General features: G+C 34.0%; 2 protein-coding genes across 2 annotated transcripts; both read right to left on the bottom strand.

Annotated features, from left to right (window-relative positions):
- Positions 1 to 974: 974 nt before the first annotated feature.
- On the bottom strand, positions 975 to 12,185 carry LOC114176927. Its single transcript, XM_028062130.1, has 15 exons — positions 11,971 to 12,185; positions 9,297 to 9,831; positions 8,936 to 9,212; positions 8,054 to 8,352; positions 7,352 to 7,534; positions 6,390 to 7,127; positions 6,204 to 6,295; positions 6,051 to 6,110; positions 5,874 to 5,962; positions 3,698 to 4,288; positions 3,476 to 3,550; positions 3,171 to 3,241; positions 3,017 to 3,074; positions 2,299 to 2,512; positions 975 to 2,062 (listed from the first exon to the last, which is right to left on the bottom strand). Exons 2-15 carry the CDS (start codon positions 9,719 to 9,721, stop codon positions 1,344 to 1,346), a joined length of 3,891 nt encoding a protein of 1,296 aa, XP_027917931.1. The 5' UTR covers positions 9,722 to 9,831; positions 11,971 to 12,185; the 3' UTR covers positions 975 to 1,343.
- Positions 12,186 to 19,874: 7,689 nt separating this feature from the next.
- Positions 19,875 to 21,543, bottom strand: LOC114178231 (protein ALP1-like). Its single transcript, XM_028064023.1, has one exon. The coding sequence runs from the start codon at positions 21,479 to 21,481 to the stop codon at positions 20,081 to 20,083; it is 1,401 nt and encodes a 466-aa protein (XP_027919824.1). The 5' UTR covers positions 21,482 to 21,543; the 3' UTR covers positions 19,875 to 20,080.
- Positions 21,544 to 22,543: the final 1,000 nt, after the last annotated feature.

Here is a 22,543-nt window from a genome sequence, read left to right as displayed (position 1 = left end):
AAGCTTGTTCGACGGAATTTTACTCTCACTAAGCTTTTCCGTTGAATGTAACCTAACAACAATTTTTTTTGTAGCAGTATTTCCTAATTTTGAAGCAGACAGACATGTAAGAATTAAAAACTAAATTGTTGACTTGTTATGGGGTTAATTAAAACTGCGCATTCAAAACACAATTCAAAATTGGCATGAAGGAAAACCCTGGCTTCAGCAACATATAATATATAATTACATAGAGAAAGTCAGGCTTAAGGAAGAAGATAGTCCATGTGTGACACATGCTACAAATCAATGGATGGTAACCAAATTACTAGCGCGTTTGATGTCCCACTACAATTTTACTACAATGACATAGCATAGTCTCTTCAACAATATACTAACCAAAACTTAAATAGGAAGCTGTTAAGTTAGGAGGGCCAGCAAGGATTCAAAGCTTACCTCCCAGCATACGAGGAACTGCAGTCCAATTTCATCAGGGAAGAAAATTCCGTAGCATATTGGTTAATTTGTTACAACGGTGAATCCTGTGAAGAACATTACAAATACTCCAGAAGATCTCCCTTCAATCTACAAAGGTTGTAATTCATCCATCTACAGAATCTCAGAAGTCAAAATCAACTAGAACGGGCTACTATAATATCAGAAAAAATGTTTAGTCCCTATTCACTTTCAAACCTTAATTGGAGACGAGAGAATAAGCGATGATATTCCCAGAATCTGCCACATATATCCAACGTAACACAGCAACTGGATTATCTGGTGCAACGCTGACAACAATCGGCTGATCACATAAGCATCAGTATCAGTTTTTCCAAGAATATCTCGTACAATAATGTGGACAATACCTGGATGAAGCTACAGCTGCAGACCACTCGTACATCACATTGAATATGTATCTGCAAAAGCAAAATGCCAAAAGAAAACCAAAGAAAGGCGGAGAGAGAAGGGAGACCATGAGAGTGGCCAGCCAGGAGTAATTTCAGCAAATGAAAAGCTGATTTTATTAGAAATATTAAATGTATGTACAAGAGGTCTTGTTCTCTGATTTGTAAGAGCTACAACCAGGAAGTGTTGGCTAAGATATAATTACCAGGAATGCTAACTTGTACCTTAGAACAAAAAGATCTTTACAGTGGAAGTCATGAACTTTAACACGAGCAAAATCCGAAACAGCTGGAAGGGTCACTCAAAAACAACTTGGAGGGCATAGTCTACCAAAGAATCTATATAACCTAATTGTGGACGGGATTAGCCATAAGACCATCCTATGTAACTAGTCATTTCTTGAACGTACTGTTTGCTTTTGTTATTGGTATACTAAACAGGACTATACAAAAAAGGCAGCTTCAAACTATCATATTCAAGTCCGAGAGATCGTCCATTGGAATTTCAAGGCCGCCCATAAAGTCATCATGATCTTGTAATCCATCATCATCAATATTCAACCATGAACCAAGATCCTGACCTTGGTCATCACCAACACCGAGTACATCCATTCCAGGTAGTTGCAGGTTGGACAAATCAATAGGCTCGTGATCATCCAATCCACCCAAGCCAAACTCATCCTTTTCCTTTGTATTGCTAGTTGTAGGCATTTCATTAGACTTTGGAGTAGAAGATAATGCTGGTTTTGGTTGTTCTGATAACTTCCCAAGGAGGCCATTCACAGAAACTGAATTCTGAGTTGCTTTCTGCTTAGGCTTTGTTTTGGATTTTCTATCACCCTTAGCACTGGATGATGCTGGCCTACCAACTTTCGTGGTTCCATTTCTGGATTGTACCTCCCGGCTGTGCCCCTTTCCATCTCTATCTCTCTCACTTCTCTTTCCTTTTGCACTGCTTGTTACAGAACTTCCAACGCCTGGAGCACTAGAAAGACCAGGAGCACCACCAACATCATCAAGGGACAATTCCCTCTTCTTCACTCTGTTTGACCAGAGATCGTCCTTCCCACTAGTTTGCTCAGATGAATGATTTAAAGCAGGAAGCATATCTGATGAATGGAGGTCATGATTATCCATATTCTGACTAAACTGCGATGGACTCTGTTGTGAACCCATAGAAGCTGCAGAAAGTAAAACATAAAAATTTAGTTTGTCAAGATGTGCAAAAAGATAAACAAGATGAGTTGACATAGCATATTAGACTAAGATGTTAAATGAAGTCCCAAAGTTATTAAATTCTAAAAGTTAAAATAGTGTGCTGAACACAGTTGAGTTAGAAGAAAGACTGGGTAGATCAGATCAAAGCATTTAATGCAATTCATGGCATTGCTGCAATGTTCGTTTGACAAACACCTACCTGTTCTTGCTTCAACGGAAAGGGAAGAAACATGAGGTTTCGAAGATTCAGCAAGGAACATATCCTTGAATAAAGGGTCACTGAAGCAGCTCTTGCCAGTTTCTTCAAATTGATGGCATCGCTCCAATGTTCGTTTGACAAATCCCAATGCAGCTTGCTTGGCCATTTTGTTGCTCGTATTTTTCCCACCAGACGGACTAGGGCCCCAACTAGCCTGTAAATCAACCATTTGTCAATTTACTCACCCACGTTACCTAATTATAAAATAGTAACAGCAAAGCATTTTAAGCGCAAGTTTTGCAAAACATTAAGGGTAAGGGTTTTAGTTGCAGAGTTCTTTTCTTGCAAGTAATTACACGATATCTTATCCTCCTTAACCTCCATGACTGACTCGTTGGAGCCCAGTGCACGGACCCTGTTTTACTGACATTTGACTCTACAAGTAAATGAAAGGCTAAATATTTTCTTCTAAAACAATTTAATTATTTCAAACAAGATAATAAGGCCTTTCGGTAAAGCATGACTTTTGGTCTTACTGGTAAAGACCAAAGACCAAGAATAGGCGAAATACACCACGTCTCAGTCAAAATAATAGGCCAAGGATTTCTTGAGACTACATTTTTCAACAGGAGCATAACTAAAATAGCATGGAGAATTTGCATTCAAAAATTAAAAGCACATTATAAACACAAATAGTATTGAATGTTAAGCAGATTACCATGTACTTCTCATAAGCCATCACAACAAGTTTATCTAGAGCACGTTGTTCAAAATCCCTGCCAAACAGAAGTTTATATTTCCAGTCAGAAGAATGAAGGCAAAATAAGTTAGAATGAGCAAATAATTTAGGCTATAAGTAGCACGGCAATTACTTTTCTTGAAGTTCTTTATCCACTGAGGCAGCTCTGAACAATCCATCTAGCAAGCTTTTCTTCTTTGAAATCTGTGCAATACAAGAAAATAGAAATCAAAATGAATTACATTGATTAAAAAATGAAGAGCGTCAAATGTTGAATATAATCTACAAATTGAAGGTTTCCATCTCTATAACTGATCTATATACTTATATAATATATAAAATAAAATGTTGCGACATATCACAACATAACAAATAGTTATGGGGAAAAGGATTAGGACAAATAAAAAAGTACAACTTGGCTTATGCATCAATCAGTACCTGCCCTTGGTAAAGCTCCTCCAACTTAGTAATATCCTCCAATATTCCCTCGTCATCTGTTTGCAACATATCAGGCTTGAAAAACAAAATTAAAATCAGTACCAGAGTACCATATTAAAGATTCAACAGCAAAGGCCAAAACTTCTTGAAGTATATCAACTGGTTGCAAAAAGTCAAAGAACAAAATAGTCTAAATCTTATGGATTAGGCATTTAGACTCACCTCAGGTACCAGGGCAATTCCAATGCTTTTAAGCTCCAAGAGAATCTTATCATTTATATCCAAACTATCATATTGCATCTCTGAACTGATGAAGCTAGACATTGATGCTCTATCGTGGAGAAAACCATTTACAGATTTACCAAAGCTTGAATTCAACCCAGTTGGAGGAATACCAATGATATCACTATCAGTCACATCATGTTCTGGCTTGTCTATAATCCTATAACCATTAGAAGCACTATGACAAGCAAATCGAAAATTTGTTCCCGAGTGGTAATCCAAACCACTCGATTCTGATTGCCCATCAGGGTCGAATTCAGGATTGAAAGTATCAAACTTGAATTGTTCACTTCCACCACTACACTCCTCCTCTGAGATTAAAGCAGCTATAAGCCTATGACACAGAGGAATCGTATTATGATCTCCCTTAGATAGTAGCAACTGTTCTGAAATAACTCCAGCATTCCATTGAGGATCAGATCCAGAATCTCTTTCACAGGCCGTCAACCCATATCCATTAACAATGGTTTCACAGCCATCAATATTTGAAGGAATGGGAGTTGGCATCGGCATGCTTGATTCAAGATTTACCTGAAGGAAAGTAAAGTATCAATAAATGTTTAAATAATCTATTCCTATTCTAGGCATGTCAAATTTTCAAATTAATTTCTTTTTTTGCTTTAAATAATCTTTTTTCAAATTAACTTTTATGGAAGCTCTTATCTTATCCAAGAGCTAAGATGTATAAGTTGATATTTTAGCTTATGGAAAAGCTCAATGCGTTCTACCTTTTTTCTTTTTTCTTAAGTTTTTATGAAAATATTTATTTAAATAACATTTTATATATGCAGAAAAATTAAAAACAACCTCCTCCCGGGTTCTCAGATATGAGCCTAATCAGCCAACTACAACAAGCTTAACCTAAACAAAACAGTAAGTGCGGCCAGCTAATATAGTTATTGTTGCGAAGTCCGAAATCGTGTGCCTCAATTCTGAGAATGCAAATTAATATCTGTTGAGTAACTTGACTTAATGTCAATTGGTTCTAAAATGAAGTTTATCTTATGAAGATCACAATGTCGGACTTCATTATCTGCCTTAATTCTTGAAGTGCGGCTTTAAGTATTTATCGGACAACTTCACTTATTGTCAATCGGTTTTAAGATGAATTCGATGCATACAGAACTGATCAGTGTCAATGTCACATTAAACTATAACAGTAAATGACTGCGCTGTATTTCATCTTCTAGATCATACCTATGACACCACATAAATATCTATACCAAAAGGAAACATTGCATGTTTCATCTGGTTGACATTTGATATTTCTTAGTAATAATACTGATGTATTCTATAGGCATCATTGCATATAATAGAACTAATAAAAAGATCTAACAAAATAAATAAACCTGCAAGTATTCAACAATAGCTATGGTGTCCTGATTAATAAATACTATTGCTGAATAAAAATACATTGCTGAAATGTACTCTTTTCTGAAATTATAAACTAAAAGAGTCAGCATTACAACAAATCCAACTCAGAAGAAAATGTTCAAATTAAAAAACTTGGTCCGTTCACTCTCAATATATATTTTTTATCCGTACATGAATAAACTTAACATATTGATCACTATATTAAAAAATTCACGAAATGTGTCTACTTTAAGGACCAAAATATAGTTGTTTTTATACAAGACCAAAATGAACAAAGGAATTGTAAAATTTTCTTCATGAAGAACTAAAACAGAAACATTGCCAACTGCCATGAACAGGAACCAAATCTAACATCAATTTATCAACAATAGTGATGTCTGCAAAATTTTGAATGTTGATCATTTTGTTAAAAATGCTATTAAATGTGTCTAGTGTACAGGCTAAAATATAATACTTTTTTCTTTTCATTTGAAGACAAAATCAACTAAGGAAGAGTAAAATTTCTGCATGTAAGAACAAAGGCGGAAAACATTGTCGACTGAGAAGTATAGGAACCAAATCTGACACCGATGCAGCATCACGGAACAATAAGAACTGATCAACATGCAGTTGATTTCATGCAAGGACCAAAGTATAGAGTTTTTCAAGTGGGAGTAACAACAAAAGAGGTGTCACTAGTAGTTGACTACTTAATTTCACAAAAAAAATTGTCATTAGTAACCGTTGAGAAGGTAAAGATTACCTTTTGCTTCCAGTAAGCAATATCCTCCTCAGTTATCAAACTGAAGAAAGGTTCCATCTGCCTCCAGAAGGGGCTGGAAAAAGTATGAGCTGCAGTAACAAGAAAATACAAAAGAACTCCATCAGGGAGAAATTTTTAGGCTTCAAATATATAAAAAGTATTCAGTGAGATTCATACCAGAGTTGATAAGACCCTTTACAGCAGCCAGCAGCTCTTCATGTCCATCTTCTGACCCAACTAACCCAAATAAACCAAAAGTGAATAACAATATACTTGTACTGCAGTTAAAAATTTAGTTCATTAATCTCTTCTAGAAGAATGAACTAGTACCAAAAAAATCTGTGGCTGCATTAATAGTAGGCTTTTGACGTGCATAGGCCTTGCGATCAGAAAGTTTCCTGGATGGTGGACGACCTGCCTTGCTGCAAGGATTTCATCAAGTCATGGACTTTAATCCATCTGCCCAAACAAATTGTCAAACAACTTAAACAAAGTTCTTAGATAGAAGGATGGAACCTTTCATTCTTATCAGATAGTCTCGCGCTTCTAAGCTGCTTTGCAGTTCCCATATTCCCAAGCTTCTCTGATGTCATTGGCATTAGTGACCTTGTGGCAGTAAGACTGCGTGCAGTCCTCCCTTGCCTCCTAACACCATCTCCATGTTCTTCAGAAACAAGCTTATTCTTTCTTGTCGGTAATACCAAGTTAGACACCTTTTGAATGTTTTGTCCAGATTTATGATCTATCTCTTCCGGCTTCCTACCCTTTTCTTTTGGTTTAGTGTCAGCCACCCCTGACTCTTCACTTTCAGATAAGGCAGCTGAAGATGAAGGATCAGCTTTTAATTTAATTTGCTGGGTAGAACTGCCAGCCATGCGTCTGGAAAATCCTAACCCCAGATCATTACCAGCCACATCAGATGCAGTATCCAAAGCTGGAGCTTCATCATTATTTGAAACAATAGACATGAAATTTGTTCTTCTGGCAGTGCGAGAGCTCTTTTGTGGCCTCTGCCAGGGTACAACAGGTGGGGAAGATGACCGTGCGGAAGCCACACGCTTACGATTGTTAGCAGCAGCAGGTGGCTTCGTAGCACAGTGAGAGAGTTCCCAATCATTAGGAACAGCTGCTCTATGAACAACTGGTGACAACTTGGGGGCAACTCCAGAACCAGACCGTGGAGCCCGAATAGCGGTATTCATTTTTGCACTAGCAGTAGGACTGGCCGAATTAAACTCATCACGTGCAGTTGCCCTGGGCATCCATAACATAAATACTGAATAAATCATCAATTACATGAAAAATATCACACAGACGAAGAGACATTTGAACTATAATCAATTGAACAACCACACAAACAAGATGAAAATAAGGAGACAATGAGAAAGCAACATACAACAAAATTGTAAAGGACAATTATTATTCCTAAAAGCAAAAAAGCATATAAAGAAGATATAGGATCCACGGCTTGTGATTACTTGTTTACAGCTCTGAAATTCACCCTTTCCTTGTCTGAACCAACAGGGCGACCTCGCCTATCATTGACAGGGGAATTGTTATCTTGGTTGTTTCTGGGGGTAGAGGCTCGTATGCCCAACCCAGCTTGTTGAGAGATACCATCTGATTTTCCAGCCCCAACAGTTCCGTTGGAAACTCCTGGCCTGTAAGAAAATAGTGAAATTATTATATTTATAAGCTAGGTTAGAGCACTATAATCAGTTAGAACTGCTTAGAGAAATAAATAAATATAAATATAAGCTGTTATATCATACATGTTATCATCCATCAGAGATTTCAAAGTCATGGTCCTTAAATCAGTAAAATCCCTCACAACTGTATTCTCTTTCTTACACAAAAGTCATTTCACTATTAATACTCGGAGAGGACTCCAATACAGTTATTGTCTATAATTTATTTTCAATCTCCATTTAAAGCATATAGCAGGAAACAGGAGGCCAGAATTCATGAAACTGAGCAATTTATACAGTTATCAGGTAGTTGGTTAAAGAGGAAATAGAATGATTAAAATTTCAAGAAAGTCTTTTGCCTCGACATTCAACATCATTGTTTTATATGGATTCTCTCTTGAGATATAACATTTATTTTTCATATTTTCACTCTTTTTTAAAGGAGGTTTTCATTATATGTAACAAAAATAAAAATATGTAACACATTCGTACCTGAAAGAATGAGAATCATTACTCAATTTTGACCGGGAATCAGTAACAAGTCTTTGTTGCATTCCCTGTTTAGTTTCCTGGAAGGTGTTAACAGGTTTAGTTAATGTTGTACTTGGAGAACCATCTAGTTTGATGCAGGAACGCTTCTTCTTCATTTTTGTCTTTTCCCAACCATCACCAACAATAGGTAAGATTCGTTCTTCACTCTGAACTGCACCATTGCTGGTAATCCGTGACTTTTCCTTGTCTCTGTCAACTGTGCCTGATGGCCTGACAAGAGAATTAGTCCGCACATCCATCTGAAATTTATCAAGACATGTTAGTCTTGCTCAAAAGGTTTTATTGCATGCCAGGTTACTCTATATAAAAGAAAGAACAAATATTCAAATCTGAGCCTACAGTTTTCCCTCACAAAAACCTAAAAACTGAAACGTAGAATATACTATATTTCACTCCTTTCACAGAAAAAAATGAGAAAGCATAAGCAAACATAAAGCTGTTGGAAACCTACTTACAAACTTCAGGAAGAACACATAATGTATACAAATATATATATATATATATATATATATATATAATTTATTTAAAATAACATAATTCCAGACATAAATTTATATCCACAAAAATGTCACTGGAGAAATGTTCTAGCAGGCACATTTAAACTAAAGCGGTTTCAAAGTAAATCAAAGTTAGAAACAAATGTTACAAAATAAAAAATATACAACCGGTACATATATAACATTGTATGTGACTACAGTATTTATTTTAAATTTCCAAACAGTATGAAAATGAATATGCAATTATAGGAAAAATTAAAGAAGAGTGATGTTGAGCATGTTAACACTTGCAAACAAGCATGGGGAAATCACCTAAGACACATACCCTAACATCAACCATAGAAGTTCGAGTACGCTTGTTTGGAACAACATTTTTGGTTCGTTCTTCTGACTTTTGCTGCTCAAGTTCAAAACCACCTGTCACAGGATGACCTTGAACACCACCCTTACCCATGCTTGACCCCAAGACTGGGCGATCACTTGACATGGCATTAGAACGGTCATTAGAGAAACTTTCAGCTCGAGATCTTTTCTTTAATGTTATAGTTGGGAAAACTTCATGAAATACTGATAAAGCCTCGCTAAACATTTTCAAACGATCCCTGTTGAATACAGCATATAATGAAATGTTATGAACTTAATTACACACATCCAACTACAATGCAAGTAACAAAACAAAGAACTACCTTGCCCTCATTGCGTTTGCTACCAAAATATCCTTGAGCCGTTTCATGTCTTCTGGTACTGGCGATGGCAGTAGCTTGCCTTTTGAAGAACTAGATGGAGATTCATCGGGTGAAATTCCAAGAGCAGCATTGACATGTCGCTTATATTCCACTTGACGATTAGACTTATGATCTAGTGTTAAGAACTTTGGATCAAAATGCACATAATTGAAGAAGTTTTCTACTTCCCCACGTGTTGCTGGAGAACTGCTTCTTAAAATGTTAGGAAGAGAAGACAGAGCTGGATTTTCCATGCTTTCCCGAAAGCTACCTGATCTATCTAATGAAGCAGCTATGTGGGATCCACGTTGCCCAGGGTACAATGGTCTATCTGGGCTACTAGAAGGTGGATCAAACTTGCCAGATGCCATTGCCCTAGTTCCCATACATCCTTTGAGTTAAAAATAGAGAACAGAGAATGGTGCATGACAAAGATGCGGTACTATGGCACATAAAGGGCAAATCTAAATAACAAAAGAACAACTGGCCAAAGCACCTGAAAAGACAAAATAATCACAGAAAAGTTAAATTCTTCTTTGGCAAAGATATGGGACATTTATGTAAACCCCAACTCATCATAGGTATGATTTGGGATAGCAAATAAGTACTCATACTCAAGAGCAACACAAACACGTATGACAAAAAAAAAAAAGTAAAATGAATTCATAGGTAAAAGTTTGCAAAATGTACAAAGCTTATCTAAATGGTTAAGATTGTATCATATTCTCATTACAGATCTCTCAGGATTCAACAGTAAAAAAGACAAAATAAATGATGCACATTCAAATAATTTCCACATATGATATAAACAATCAACTTAAATGTAAAAAATTGATATACAGAAAAACAAATACCAGTGCCAGCATTCTAATAAAAAGCTACTCAAAAGGGATACTCTCGGAAAATCATTGCTATTCGTATCTAAAACTCCAATCTACTGGACAAATCTCATAAAAAGAGGATTAAATTGCATCATATATTTGACAGAATCTACTCTGTATAAGACTAGGTCCTCATCCTTATATCACTAATTAATCATTTCTCCATACAGTATATCATTTCAACAAATAAAAACAAAATAGAAGGCCTGTTTGTTGGTAATTAAAGAAAAATATTTTAAAATACAATATTTATATGCTTTTGAAAAGGAAATATAAACAAAATAAGTCATTTTAGTGGTTTCTTTAGGAGAAATAATTACTCCAGGAAAAAAAATTACTTAAAAAACTATAGTATAGAATCACTTTATTTTATACCATAAATCTCAAAAATAAAATCTCACTTTATTTTAGTAATATACATACACCACCACAGCAAGTCCTCGCAGCACTTGAATCTCCTTCTAAATAAATTTAACAATCAAAGTAACGGTTGAAGTGGGACTTAGGGTTAAAAAAATTGTGTAAAAAAGGTTTGTACAGTCAGGTGTCTTTTGATGCTGCAAATTACTGAACAAAGGAATATTACCATGAAGTGTACGTTTGTATTTCGGTTCAGTTGACCTGAACACGGATCCCACACACTATCTCTTTCTCAGTTTACGTATCAGAAAGTGGGAAACTACTTCCGTTCAACTGAGTTATAGTGGATTTCCAAACAAACCCTAAGTTGTTAACAGACACTCCCATTCAATAGTGGGGTAAAATGATCCATATGAGCATGAATAAGAATTTTTCCAACTCCACAACAGTCAACATTGATTCTGACCACAGAACATACTAGCAAGTTCAAAATATGCAAGTCAGACTGCACGTACTTTACCAAGCAACGTAACCATATAAAAACATATTTAACTTCATGGAAATAAATGTTTAATTGGCTTCATGGTGAAATCTATAATGTTACAATAAATGCTATGAATATTTGTCAACAATACCCTACACACGTAAACCACTAGCCAGAACAATTTATGCTGACTAGACTTCAAACACCAATCTAAGCCATTAATTAGACTGTTTTCATCCCACTCACGAGACAAAACAGAATGTCAATCTTTACAAATAATCGACATAGTTTCCGAATAAAACAGTTTCAAGTCCCACCCTCCGAATGTGCCAAGCAGAAGCAAACATCAGACAAACACTTTAGTTTACAATCTGTCCTTCCTATACTCCTGCGCATCTTCTCTCGCTCTTAAGTATACTTCCCCTGTTCAATATACTACCTATCTATAAGCAATGACGGCGCATTAAAATTTATCATGTAGTCTTTACTTCTGAATATATGATAAAAACACAATGCAATAAAAAAGGCAATTTTGGTCAATTAATATCCCCAGTGGTATACTATTTCAAAATAAAAACAACAGAAAAAAAAAATATGCATGAACCAACAAGATAACTCGCGTTGCCTATGCTGGAGCAAGTCCTTTCAAGTAGATACCCCTTCTGTAGTTCTCCCCTGTTCCCTCCATCTAAATTCGGTCGAAAGCACGATTTTAATTTCAATTATATTTTCAAGCAAGAAGACGAAGCCCTAGGGTTGAATCAAAGGAAAACGACAAAAGGAGAACAACGAACTACCTTAGTTTTGCAGTAAAAGCATTACGAATTGCATAAAAGGAAAACCCTAGAAGTTGAATCAGGAGAATTGAAAAGAAGAAAAAAAAAATAGAGCGAAATTCAAATTTGAAGACCTTGAATGTGGCAACGAGGAGAGAGTGGAATTGGCGATTGAAGGAATCGAAGAGAAGTTGGAATTAGGAGGATTTGAGTTGCCCGACGCTGAGTTGGAGCTCCAAATTCGTACGAGGCGAAGCCATGGAGTCCGGTGTTTTGATCATGATCGCCAACAATTGGACCGACTTCAAATTACTATTTTCCCCATCTTTTCTCCTTTTCCCAAACTAAGACCTTCGCTAAAGGAAGGGTATTTTAGTAATACCCCTCTTTAACACCGTATAACTGGCAATGTGTTACAATACATGTGCCATGATTATTATGGCATCGTGTAAATTATTGTAATCAGCTATATTACAATTAGTTATTAGTTAAGATTCAGCTCTTTTTTATTCCAAAACAAAGTCACTGGCCACGATAATAAATTACAACATCAACATAAATATGTTTTTAGTTTCCTCATTAATATGTTTTTACTTGTGAATTCTAGAGCAAAGTTGATATTCGTGTTTTTTCTAAATTTTAATATATTTTCATCTTCAAATTTTTAAAATTGATGAAAGTAATTCTTTTAATTTAATCATATTAAATTTTAGGCTTAAATACATTTTTGGTCCTCATTTTTGTAGTATTTGTTGCGGATGATCCTCATTTTGACAGAATGTTTAAAATGGTCCTCATTTTCGCAATTCGTGTTTTATTTGGTTCTTTTCTGTAACGCCGTTTAAATCATTAACGGAACATTGTACATGTGGCACGGTTTGTATTAGGGTGTGTTGTATTGTACAAGTGTGGTAATTAGATATTTGGGGATAAATAAGTGAGCTAGGGTTTTGGTAAGGAATGTTTGGGCAGTTGGTGAGTTTTGGCAATCTTGTTCCTCCACTCCCAATTGGTGTTGCTGCAATCTTCTTCTTCCTACAATCCCTACAATCCCATTATATAGGTATGTTACGGTCCCAATCTTCGTGCATTGTTGGGGGTTCAACGAGAAATGAATTAACCCCGAGATGACAGCTTTGAGGATGACAAGAACTCCAAAGAATATTGGTAGAAAATTTTGGGTACAATCTGTTTTTATTTTTGTGTTAATAATAAATTGGTTTTAATTTTTGGTTTATTGATTTACAAAGTGGTGGTTCCAATAATGTGGGCTGCAACTTTTTCAAATGGTGGTGTTGATGAAAAGGATGTCATCATCATGACACAAATGAGGTAGATTAATGATGTGGAGAAGTCATTGAAGGTTGCTGAGAAGAGGCTGCAATTAGTGATAGAGTTCACTTGTATTGTTATTGTATTATTCGTATTATTATTGTGTGTAATCTTTTAAAGTCCAATCTATTTTGTACTATTGTTAAATGAAGAAATGAATTAGTTTGATTATGTTGATATTAGTCCCAACATGTTCAAAATGACATCTTAATCTGAGCATTGAAGTAAGTGATATTGATCTAAGCTTGGGAAAAATTAAATTGATCTAAGTCTGGAAGAAGTTAAATTCATAACGTTAATTCATCATCAAAATGCACTACATCAATGTTTGGCAAAAGTGAGATTGAACGAAGTTTAAGGAAAGTCAAAATGCAGTACATCAATAATGAATTATACATAAGAAATTCCAAAAAATAATTAAGACGTTTGTAGCTGCTATCATGGCCTCCTCCTAATCTGTAATTTCATCCTAAACTGTTGAGATGGTTTTTCTGGTGTTGGTAGCGGTGTTGCTTGACTCTCCACTTCATTCCTTGGTGGTTGAGTTGTTTGAGTTTTAGCCGTTGGTGCATTCTCAGCAGTTTCAGTAGTTGGTGCATTCTCAGTAGTTTGGGCATCTGGAATCGAAAGACAAATAAATCCCAAAATAGAATCACGAAAACCCTAACCCACGAGCAAACACAACCCAGAAAACCCTAAACCCACTTACCTCGTTGATGATGATTAATTGGAAAATTGAGATGAAGAGCGCAACTGCAATCCAGTGATGAAATGACAAGTATTAGTTGTTTCCTCTGCAAATCCGAGTTCAAGAAAGACGAAGATGGAGAAATTTCTCTAATTGCAAAATTTTCCCTAAATTAAAAAATTAACGTTAATTAGCCACTATGTGTAGTACACGTAACACACCCTAATACAAACTGTGTCACCTGTACAATGCTCTGATTTAACGGCGTTACAAAAAATGACCAAATAAAACATGAATTGCGAAAATGAAAACTATTTTAAACATTCGGTAAAAATGAGGACCATTTTAAACATTCTGTCAAAATGAGGACTATCCACAACAACACTACGAAAATGACGACCAAAAAAGTATTTAAGCCTAAATTTTATTGAGACGTCAGATGTTATATACTAACGTTTTACCTGATTAAATCGTTTAATAGGTTCTTACTTCGATGTCTTACTTTAATGTTAGATGAGATATATGTCAATAAAATTTAACGTAATTAGATTAAGATAATAGATTATATTTATTTATTTATTTTTAAAATTTAAAGACAAAAATATATCAAATTTTTAATCATAACAAATTTTAATTTCACATTAAAATTTAATAATTAAAAACATATTTAACCATAATTAATACATATATTATAAATAATATATTTGCATATTTGTTTAAATTATTAAGAACCAGTACATATATTACATTATCTTATCTTATAATTAAAAGTATATATGATAACATATTGCCCGACACTCTTCAAAATTAACTTTTGATAATGTTTTCATATTTTTTTAAAATTATTATAAGTAGAAAAGTAACAAATCAAATATGTAACTAATATTAAATATTTTCACGTCTTATTAAACTAAACTATTTCGAAATTTTATTGTTTTCTATTGGAAGACTTTTTAAAATTTGTAATTTACGTTGATTATTTGTAGACCAACATATGGTTGACTATTTTTGTTCGTATATACATAGTACGAATGGTCTTTCTCTATCTTTAAAATCAATGAAGAGTTTAATTTTAAAAATTATAATGATATTTTGACTTTCACAATTTGGCTCACATTTTGTACTATTTGACATAGTTTAGTATTGGGTAGGGATGTCAAACAAATTTGTACCTGATGGTATTCGTGGATAAAACCTGCAACGGATAGGAAATATATATTGTAGATGGATATCCGCAGGTAATGAATACGAATATGTTTTATACCCACATGTTAACGGGGTAGATACAAGTATCATAGTATTTGTACCCGTGGATACCCGTATCCGTTATACTCTAATTTAAATTAAAAAAATTATTAAAACATTAACACATTGATTTTGAATGTGTTATTTTTTATCAATTGATTTTAAAAGGTCTTCATTTATTTGTAAACGAACATTCAACATTATTTAAATGAGTTATTTGTACTTTATTTGAACTTTGTAAATATTATGCATTGTATTTTTATTTGAATTTATGATTAAAATTTGTTGTTAAATATTAAATTTTTCTTTCGTAAATACTTGCGGGTACCCGTGAGTATTCGTGGATATTAAACAAATATGCGAATACCCGCACGGATATATGTATGGGTATGGGACAGATATTTATTCAGTGAATAGGGTACGGGAAAACTATACTACCTATACCCTACACGTCTCGTTGACATTTCTAGAGACATTAATTCTTTCAAAAGTAAAGATAGTAGTACATTAATCAACGATCTACATTAAGCCACGTTAGCCAATACAAATTTGGAATCAAACTGTAGCAGTTAAAGTATGATTTTTCTTTTAAAAATTATAACTTTTCTACTATTATTTTCTCTCCATATTTATTAATTATCTAAACATAATTTTGAAAAAATACATAATTACAAGCAAATTTAAGGTTACGATTAGTTAAGTTCATATTTTCTTAACAGAGTGTAATTTAATTATAAGTGTTACGTTTAATAACGGAATAAGTATATGCATGTCATTTATTAATCTAACTAATTTTGTAATATAGAGGATTATATTTAGACTAATGTGATAAGTTAAACACTCAAATAAAGTAATCATATGTTTTATTTTAACAAAATAAGTCTATTTCTGTGGTTTTGTTTAAACTTAAGTAATGATATAACATATTTCAATCCTGAATATGTAAATGTAAAACATTTTTGAAGAACAAACGAAAAAGAAATTAAAGTAGAATAAAATATTATATATAAATTTCAGGGTTTAACTCTTCTGAAAGGAAGAGAATGACTTGAAAAAATAAAGTGCAACGATAGTCGACTATTGTAATTATCATTAGTTTTAGATTCTGCTAAACATGTATTTAATCGTGTAATAATTTTGAACTGTATACTTCATAATCAGTTACTTTTATGCATTTTGGCTCTCTTTTTCGACTTTTTCATATTCTTTTAAATATTGGGTAATATTGTGTTATCATGATACATATTTTACACTACTCGAGTTTATATGGACCTTTTTATAATTTTAAAAATCACTATTAATAGGATGGAAAAGTTATTCTTTTAGGTTTTTTTTGGATATTCTTTTATTTTATGTATTAAGGTTTTTCTTTTCTTAAAATTTCTTATTTATTTGAATTTTATCATTGGATTGTCTTATTTTTCACAACAATGTTTTTTTTAAGAGGTGAACGATGAGATGAGAGTATCATGACAAGCTTAATTGTTGAACATTTTAAATTTGATATAAAAGGATATTTCGTAATCCTTCCAATATTATACTGTCTATATTTCTTCTTTTCTAACTAATTTTAGATCCGTATCTGCATATAAATTAATGTTTCTTTGTGTTTTTTCTGTAACAAATATCTATTATATTAAAGAATATTTAAATATATATTATATTAAAAGATATTAAGAGTGGGAAAATAATCATAATAATATTTTTACTTTTATAATTAAATTTTGAATATTAGTTTAGTGGTGGTAGTGGTGGTGAGAGCGAAGATGACAATGTTGGTGGTAGTGGGGTGATGACATAAGTAAATTGTTATGAAATGGGGGGTAAAAGTGATAAATGAGTAATGGTGAGGGTGATGATAAGTGGTGGAGGTTAAGAATAATGAAGTAGATGGTGAAACTAAATTGAATTTAACTAAAATAAATATTTATTTAAACAAATCACAAACTGTTATAATTAATGTCGTTTACATCATGTAAATCATGTCAGTCTGTATTTGTCATTATCAATTGAAATGACGTTATTAAAATAGATGAAAGTGAACATAATTTAATAAAGGACAATGATATATTGACTATTATATTTTGACAATTTTATCTTATTTGTTAAATCAAGAATCAAATTAAACACGAAAAAAAAAATTAATATAACTAGACAAAAACTGCTACTAGATAAAATAATATCTATACCTATTTCAATTATTTTTATCTCTGAATTGATGGCTAGAAGCGATTTTTTTTTTCTTTTCTGTTTCCATGCACGTGTTTAAATTAAATGTTTTGAACTCCAATTATGATTCACACTATTAGGTAAGTAAAACAAAACAAAAATGATATAAAATATATTGCACCTTCAATAACTTGGTTGACTCATATGTACTCCAAAGTGGGCTGATGTAAAGAAAAAGATAATGAATAAAAAGTTATATTTCTATTTTAAGTTTCGTGTATAGTTATTTTTACTTTAATTTTTTTCTTTGGTATCATGACTTTGTTTTATAAAACTCGTGATTTTTTTTTCTTCTTATAGTTCTTTAAAAGTTTTAACTGGTTTTACATTTTACTCGAAACAAAATCTTTATCAAGTAATTGTATCAAGCTAGACTAAAAATAAATTTTGCATAAAGTGAATAAATGTTATGTCATGTAAACTAAACATATTATTAAATTGATTTATCTAATTTATCTGTTTAATATAAAATAATACAATGGATGAAATGTATTCTAAGATATCAATAATTTGTTTTTTTTAATAAATGTTAAAATATTATAGTTTTTATTCACTGGCAAATATTTTAGCAATTGTGTTTGAATTTCATACATGTAGAGATTGTTTCTACATGAGTTGGATTTGGATGGAGAGATCAATAATCTCTAAAGTTTGAACTACTCGTATAACCTAACACAATTTTTAACATAAAACATTAAGACTAATTGTATTTGAATTCATGCTCAACTTTTTAATTAAATACTTAAATTTTTAATTATCTTACATTATATTGAAAATGGTTTTAAATTTAATATTTCATTTTCATGCAAGTTTTGTATGAAAGAGAAAAAAAACATATAAAAAAAAGTGTATACTATAATAAAATAAAAAAATAGTTTGATCATATAATTTAATGAAAAAATTGATAATTGTTCTTCTAAAATAATAAAATGAGAAAAAGACAATGAATCTAAGATTTGACACGTGAAGTGACATTTTTTTATTCGACTAATAAAGTCAAAGTTGGAGTTATATATATATATATATATAATTCCAACTTTGACTTTATGAGTCAAATAAAAAAATGTCATGTCAAATCTTAACTCTTTACCATTTTAGAAGACTAATCATATATATATATATATATATATATATATATATATATATATATATATATATATATATATATATATTTATATATTATAGATAAAAATGATAAAAAGAATTATATATAGAAAAGTTCATGCATTTTTAATTTTAAAGTTTGTTGGTTCAGAATAGTTGTCATATCTTTAATTTATAGGAAATTAGTCTTTATTTTTTAGATACAATAAAAGTTATTTTGATATTGAAAATTTATAATACTGTACTTGAAGAAACGTAATCAATTGTAATACTAATTATCATCGAGAACCAATTTTCCCAAAAGCGTAAATAGCTAAAGTGAAAGCTCGTGATGGTTAAGTCTACATTCAACACCCCAGGTCTTTACATTATTCTCAAATTTACCAAAATTTAAATATTTTTTAGTAGAGCCATTAATGAGGTAGAATCTCTAACTAAATTAAAGTGAGAATCAGTTATAGGAAAACAAGAAAAAGAAAAGAGAAATGACCTCAATACCATTACTTTGACTTCTCATTTATCACATAGGAAAGTGGGAGTTATAAAGGGAGACATCATGTGAGACATAAGTAAAGTATAATGTGCGACTAGAAAAAAAAAATGCATGAATATTACTAAATGTAACAATAAAACAACCGTACCCCAAATGGATGCCGCAAGAAATAGATTTGACGAAAAGAAAGGACGTTCAAAACATTGAAGATAGAAACCAACAATAGAATCTGAGGGAAAAATTAGAACTTTTATGATCCTCCACGCCCAAAAGCCCCTCTTTTTCCCTTCCCTAGGACTGGGTTGACGCAAACATGTGAGAAAAAAACTTATATTCATATGTCGTTTTCTAACGTTCCCACTGGTGCTCCACCAGCGGTTGTTAACATAAAGTTCGTGATCACTGTGAAGTTTGAAAACCGGAACATGTCGAGGTAGAAGGAAACATCTATTTCTGTATATAATATTCTTCTCTCCTAAATGTGAGTGAAAGTAGTTGCGGGTGGGATTGCAGAGCATGAAGCAGAGAAGAGAAAAAAAAAGTAGTTCAAAATCCATTGAATCACCAGCGTTAGAAGGAAAAACATAACCAAAACTGCTATTCTATGTAAAGCAGAAGCAGACACGTAGACCCTTGTCCAAAATCTGCAGTATTTAAGTTCCTTTTTTCAATAGAGAAGAAAAAAAGTGATTCTCTTCTCCGAGTACATACAAGTCAAAACTGACAAAACGCAAAAGCAAATTAATGATGTTTCTAGGTTGCAGAGCTAATATTTTAGGGTCAAAATTTGTGGGACAGGATGAACGTAATCACATTACGTCACTATACACAAAAAAATAAAATCAAATAATCAAATAAAAAAAATAAGCCGCGGTTACGACAATCAAACTCGAATCCCCAGCCCGTTGTTTCAACAAGAAGCAGGAACTAACACAAAATTTCTGAAATCTCAAGAAAATCAAATAAATTTCATTCCTTTTTTTTTCAACTGCTAACATCGATCACAACTTGACTTATTATAATTATTGGCTATAACATATAATAATTAAGCCATATATAGCCAAAAGAATGCTTGACAAAATGAGAAAACAAAGTACAAGACATCATTATCACCGCCATGCCTCAAAATAAGATCTAGAGATTTGATCCATGTCTACAAAAAATTGGTGCCGGCGCGGCCATGGTGCAGCAAATAATGCGATATCTGATCCCTGGCCTGCTCTGCAGCACTTGAGCGAATGCCATTCTCCGCCACCATTTCATCGTCAAAGATCTCAAATTTCCACTCAGGGTCAATTTCCTCGTTCCTCATCTCGCAGATATTATGCAAAACACAACAAGCACCGAGAAGCACCGGCAAGTCTTCGAGCTTCACTTCGGTTCTCTTCTGCAAGCAAGACCACCTTCCTTTGAGTCTCGCGAACGCTTCCTTAGCAATTCCCTGAATCTCCCCCACCTTCTGATTAAACGCGTGCTGGGTCCATGTAAGGTTCTGGTGCGTGTAGGGTACCAGAACACCCTCCATCAAAGGGTGCCCGGAGTTTCCCACCACCCACACGTCCTTCAGGCTTCCCCTACTCGCTCTCTGGTACAACGCGCTCTTCTCCAACACCTGATCATCGGAGAGAGAACCGGGCCACCCGATACAGACGTCGTTGAAGACCCCTTTAGAATCAACCACGCCCTGTACCGTTATCGAGTAACACGTCTTCTGGTTCCGCTCGGTGTGGCGCTTGTTGAAGTAAGCGTTCACGTTGGACTTGGGTGCAATGATGGGGATGTGAGTGGTGTACATTGAGCCTCCCACGTTGGGGATGCCCGAGAGAGACTCGAACTCTTCTTTCACCACCTTCATCTCGGACTCGCTCGGCCAGTGGAGGAACTTCGGCATCAGGACGGTTTTGATGGCGGCGCAGACCTCGAGAACGAGCTTGTGACAGGTGGAGATCCCCAGCCCGAAGCGCTTCGACACCTCGCGGAGCGGGTCACCGGTGGCCAGGCGCCAGATGCACACCGCCACGCGCTGCCGCACCGGGATGGCATCGCGGAGCATGGTGTTCTTTTTGGTGACGGCGGAGTCGAGATGCTGGCAGATGGTGTCGAAGGTGGCCTTGCTCATCCGGAAGCAGCGCCGGAATTCATTCTCGGGGAAGTCCGGGCGGTTGCAGCGCTCCCACCAGTCCTTGGAACGGTCCTTGACCCACAGGCGGCGCTGCTGCGGCGGTGCGGTGGAAGAGGTTGCAGTGTCGATATCTTCTAGAGCACGGCGAGGTCTTTTAGTCGGAGATGAGTCGAAGTCGAGTTGGAATTGGATTGATTTAGGTTGTTGGAATTGGTTAGAATTAGAATCCATGATGGGTGGGTGTTCTAAGTGGACGAGGGAATTGAGGAGGTCGTTGAATGCGGTGTCGTTTAAGTCGCATTGAGATCGCTTCTTGGGGTTGGCGGTGAAATTGGGAATGAAGGAGGAATTAGGGTCCATGTTGGTTGTATCAGTGAGGAAGAAGGAAGAATAGTCTTCGAGGGTAAGGAAGGAAGGGGAACCAATTTCCATGTGAAAGGAAGAAGGTGTGAAAAGGTTGTGTGAACGGTGAAGAATTTGGGAAAGAGAGAGAAGCGGTGTGGGCTTTATAGTTGTTGTGGGATGAAAGAACGGAAGAAGAAGAAAGAAGCGTAGGCGTGTGCACAAATGAGAACGCGGTACCTTTGACCCCTGACTATGACTAATCACTGCTCTACTATATGTTTTTTTTTTTCTTTTTGTTTCAAAACGTGGGAATTTTGTTGAACGCGGTACCAGGTACCAGATGAAAAACGTTCGAATTGTTGTGGAAAATTGCGAGAAGTTTCCCTAAACATGGAATCATCTTTGGGATTAGGACAAAGTGGAAGCCGAAAAGCGAATAGAAAATTTTCAGCTCTTTAATTCTCGCCCTTCTTTTACTCACACGCTAATTTTTTTCTCTCCCTTGTTAATTAAGAAAAAAAATATATATATATATATAAAGAATAAAAAAATGCAGTACAGATTAATTGTGTTGATTAAGTTAATCCTTTATAACCTTTTCCTTAATAAGAAAGTTAAATTGATACGCTTATTTATGATGTAAAAGTAAAAGACATTGAATACTTGTTTTACTAAATGCTTTATACTTTGCCTTTGATGTTTCTTAACATCCCTATAGATCCTTCATGGCACTTCAATTAAAAGAAATAATAAAAATTAAACGATAAATGAAGCTAGTTTTTCATTATTTGGATAATTTTATACAAGAACAGGAGAAATGTTTTACCATCTCGTGACTCTAAAGAGGAGGATAGGAAAATATGAAATATGGATGCATTTGTTAGTTTTATTTAATTTATTATAATTTTAATAGATATGCTTCTTTACAAGAAATTCAACGTTTTGAGATTGAATTATTGTGAAATAGTGGTTTTTTTAACTCTTTGGACACAAGTCAATGTATTCGTGATTTAGGATACTATTAAACTATAGTGTTAATAGTATATTGCCAAGTGAGGTTTCAATACTACTAAAATAAGTTGTATTTTTATATTGGTTATTGTTTAGTAAAATACTTTTAAATTATTTTATTTAATGAATAGTCAACAT

The sequence above is a fragment of the Vigna unguiculata genome, chromosome 3 (assembly GCF_004118075.2).
Source record: "Vigna unguiculata cultivar IT97K-499-35 chromosome 3, ASM411807v1, whole genome shotgun sequence".
Classification (NCBI taxonomy): domain Eukaryota; kingdom Viridiplantae; phylum Streptophyta; class Magnoliopsida; order Fabales; family Fabaceae; genus Vigna; species Vigna unguiculata.
Note: the sequence above shows the minus strand (reverse complement) of the source record. Positions and strands in the feature narration are given on the sequence as shown.

Bases quoted from the DNA above. Each gene is read 5' to 3' on its own strand.
- LOC114178231 (XM_028064023.1), bottom strand. From the start codon at position 21,481: ATGGAAATTGGTTCCCCTTCCTTCCTTACCCTCGAAGACTATTCTTCC.
- LOC114176927 (XM_028062130.1), bottom strand. From the start codon at position 9,721: ATGGGAACTAGGGCAATGGCATCTGGCAAGTTTGATCCACCTTCTAGT. The intron at 8,353-8,935 runs GTATGTGTCTTA...GATAAATTTCAG, and splicing joins CTTCTATGGTTGATGTTAGG to ATGGATGTGCGGACTAATTC. The intron at 4,289-5,873 runs GTAATCTTTACC...ACTTTCCTTCAG, and splicing joins TTGCTTACTGGAAGCAAAAG to GTAAATCTTGAATCAAGCAT.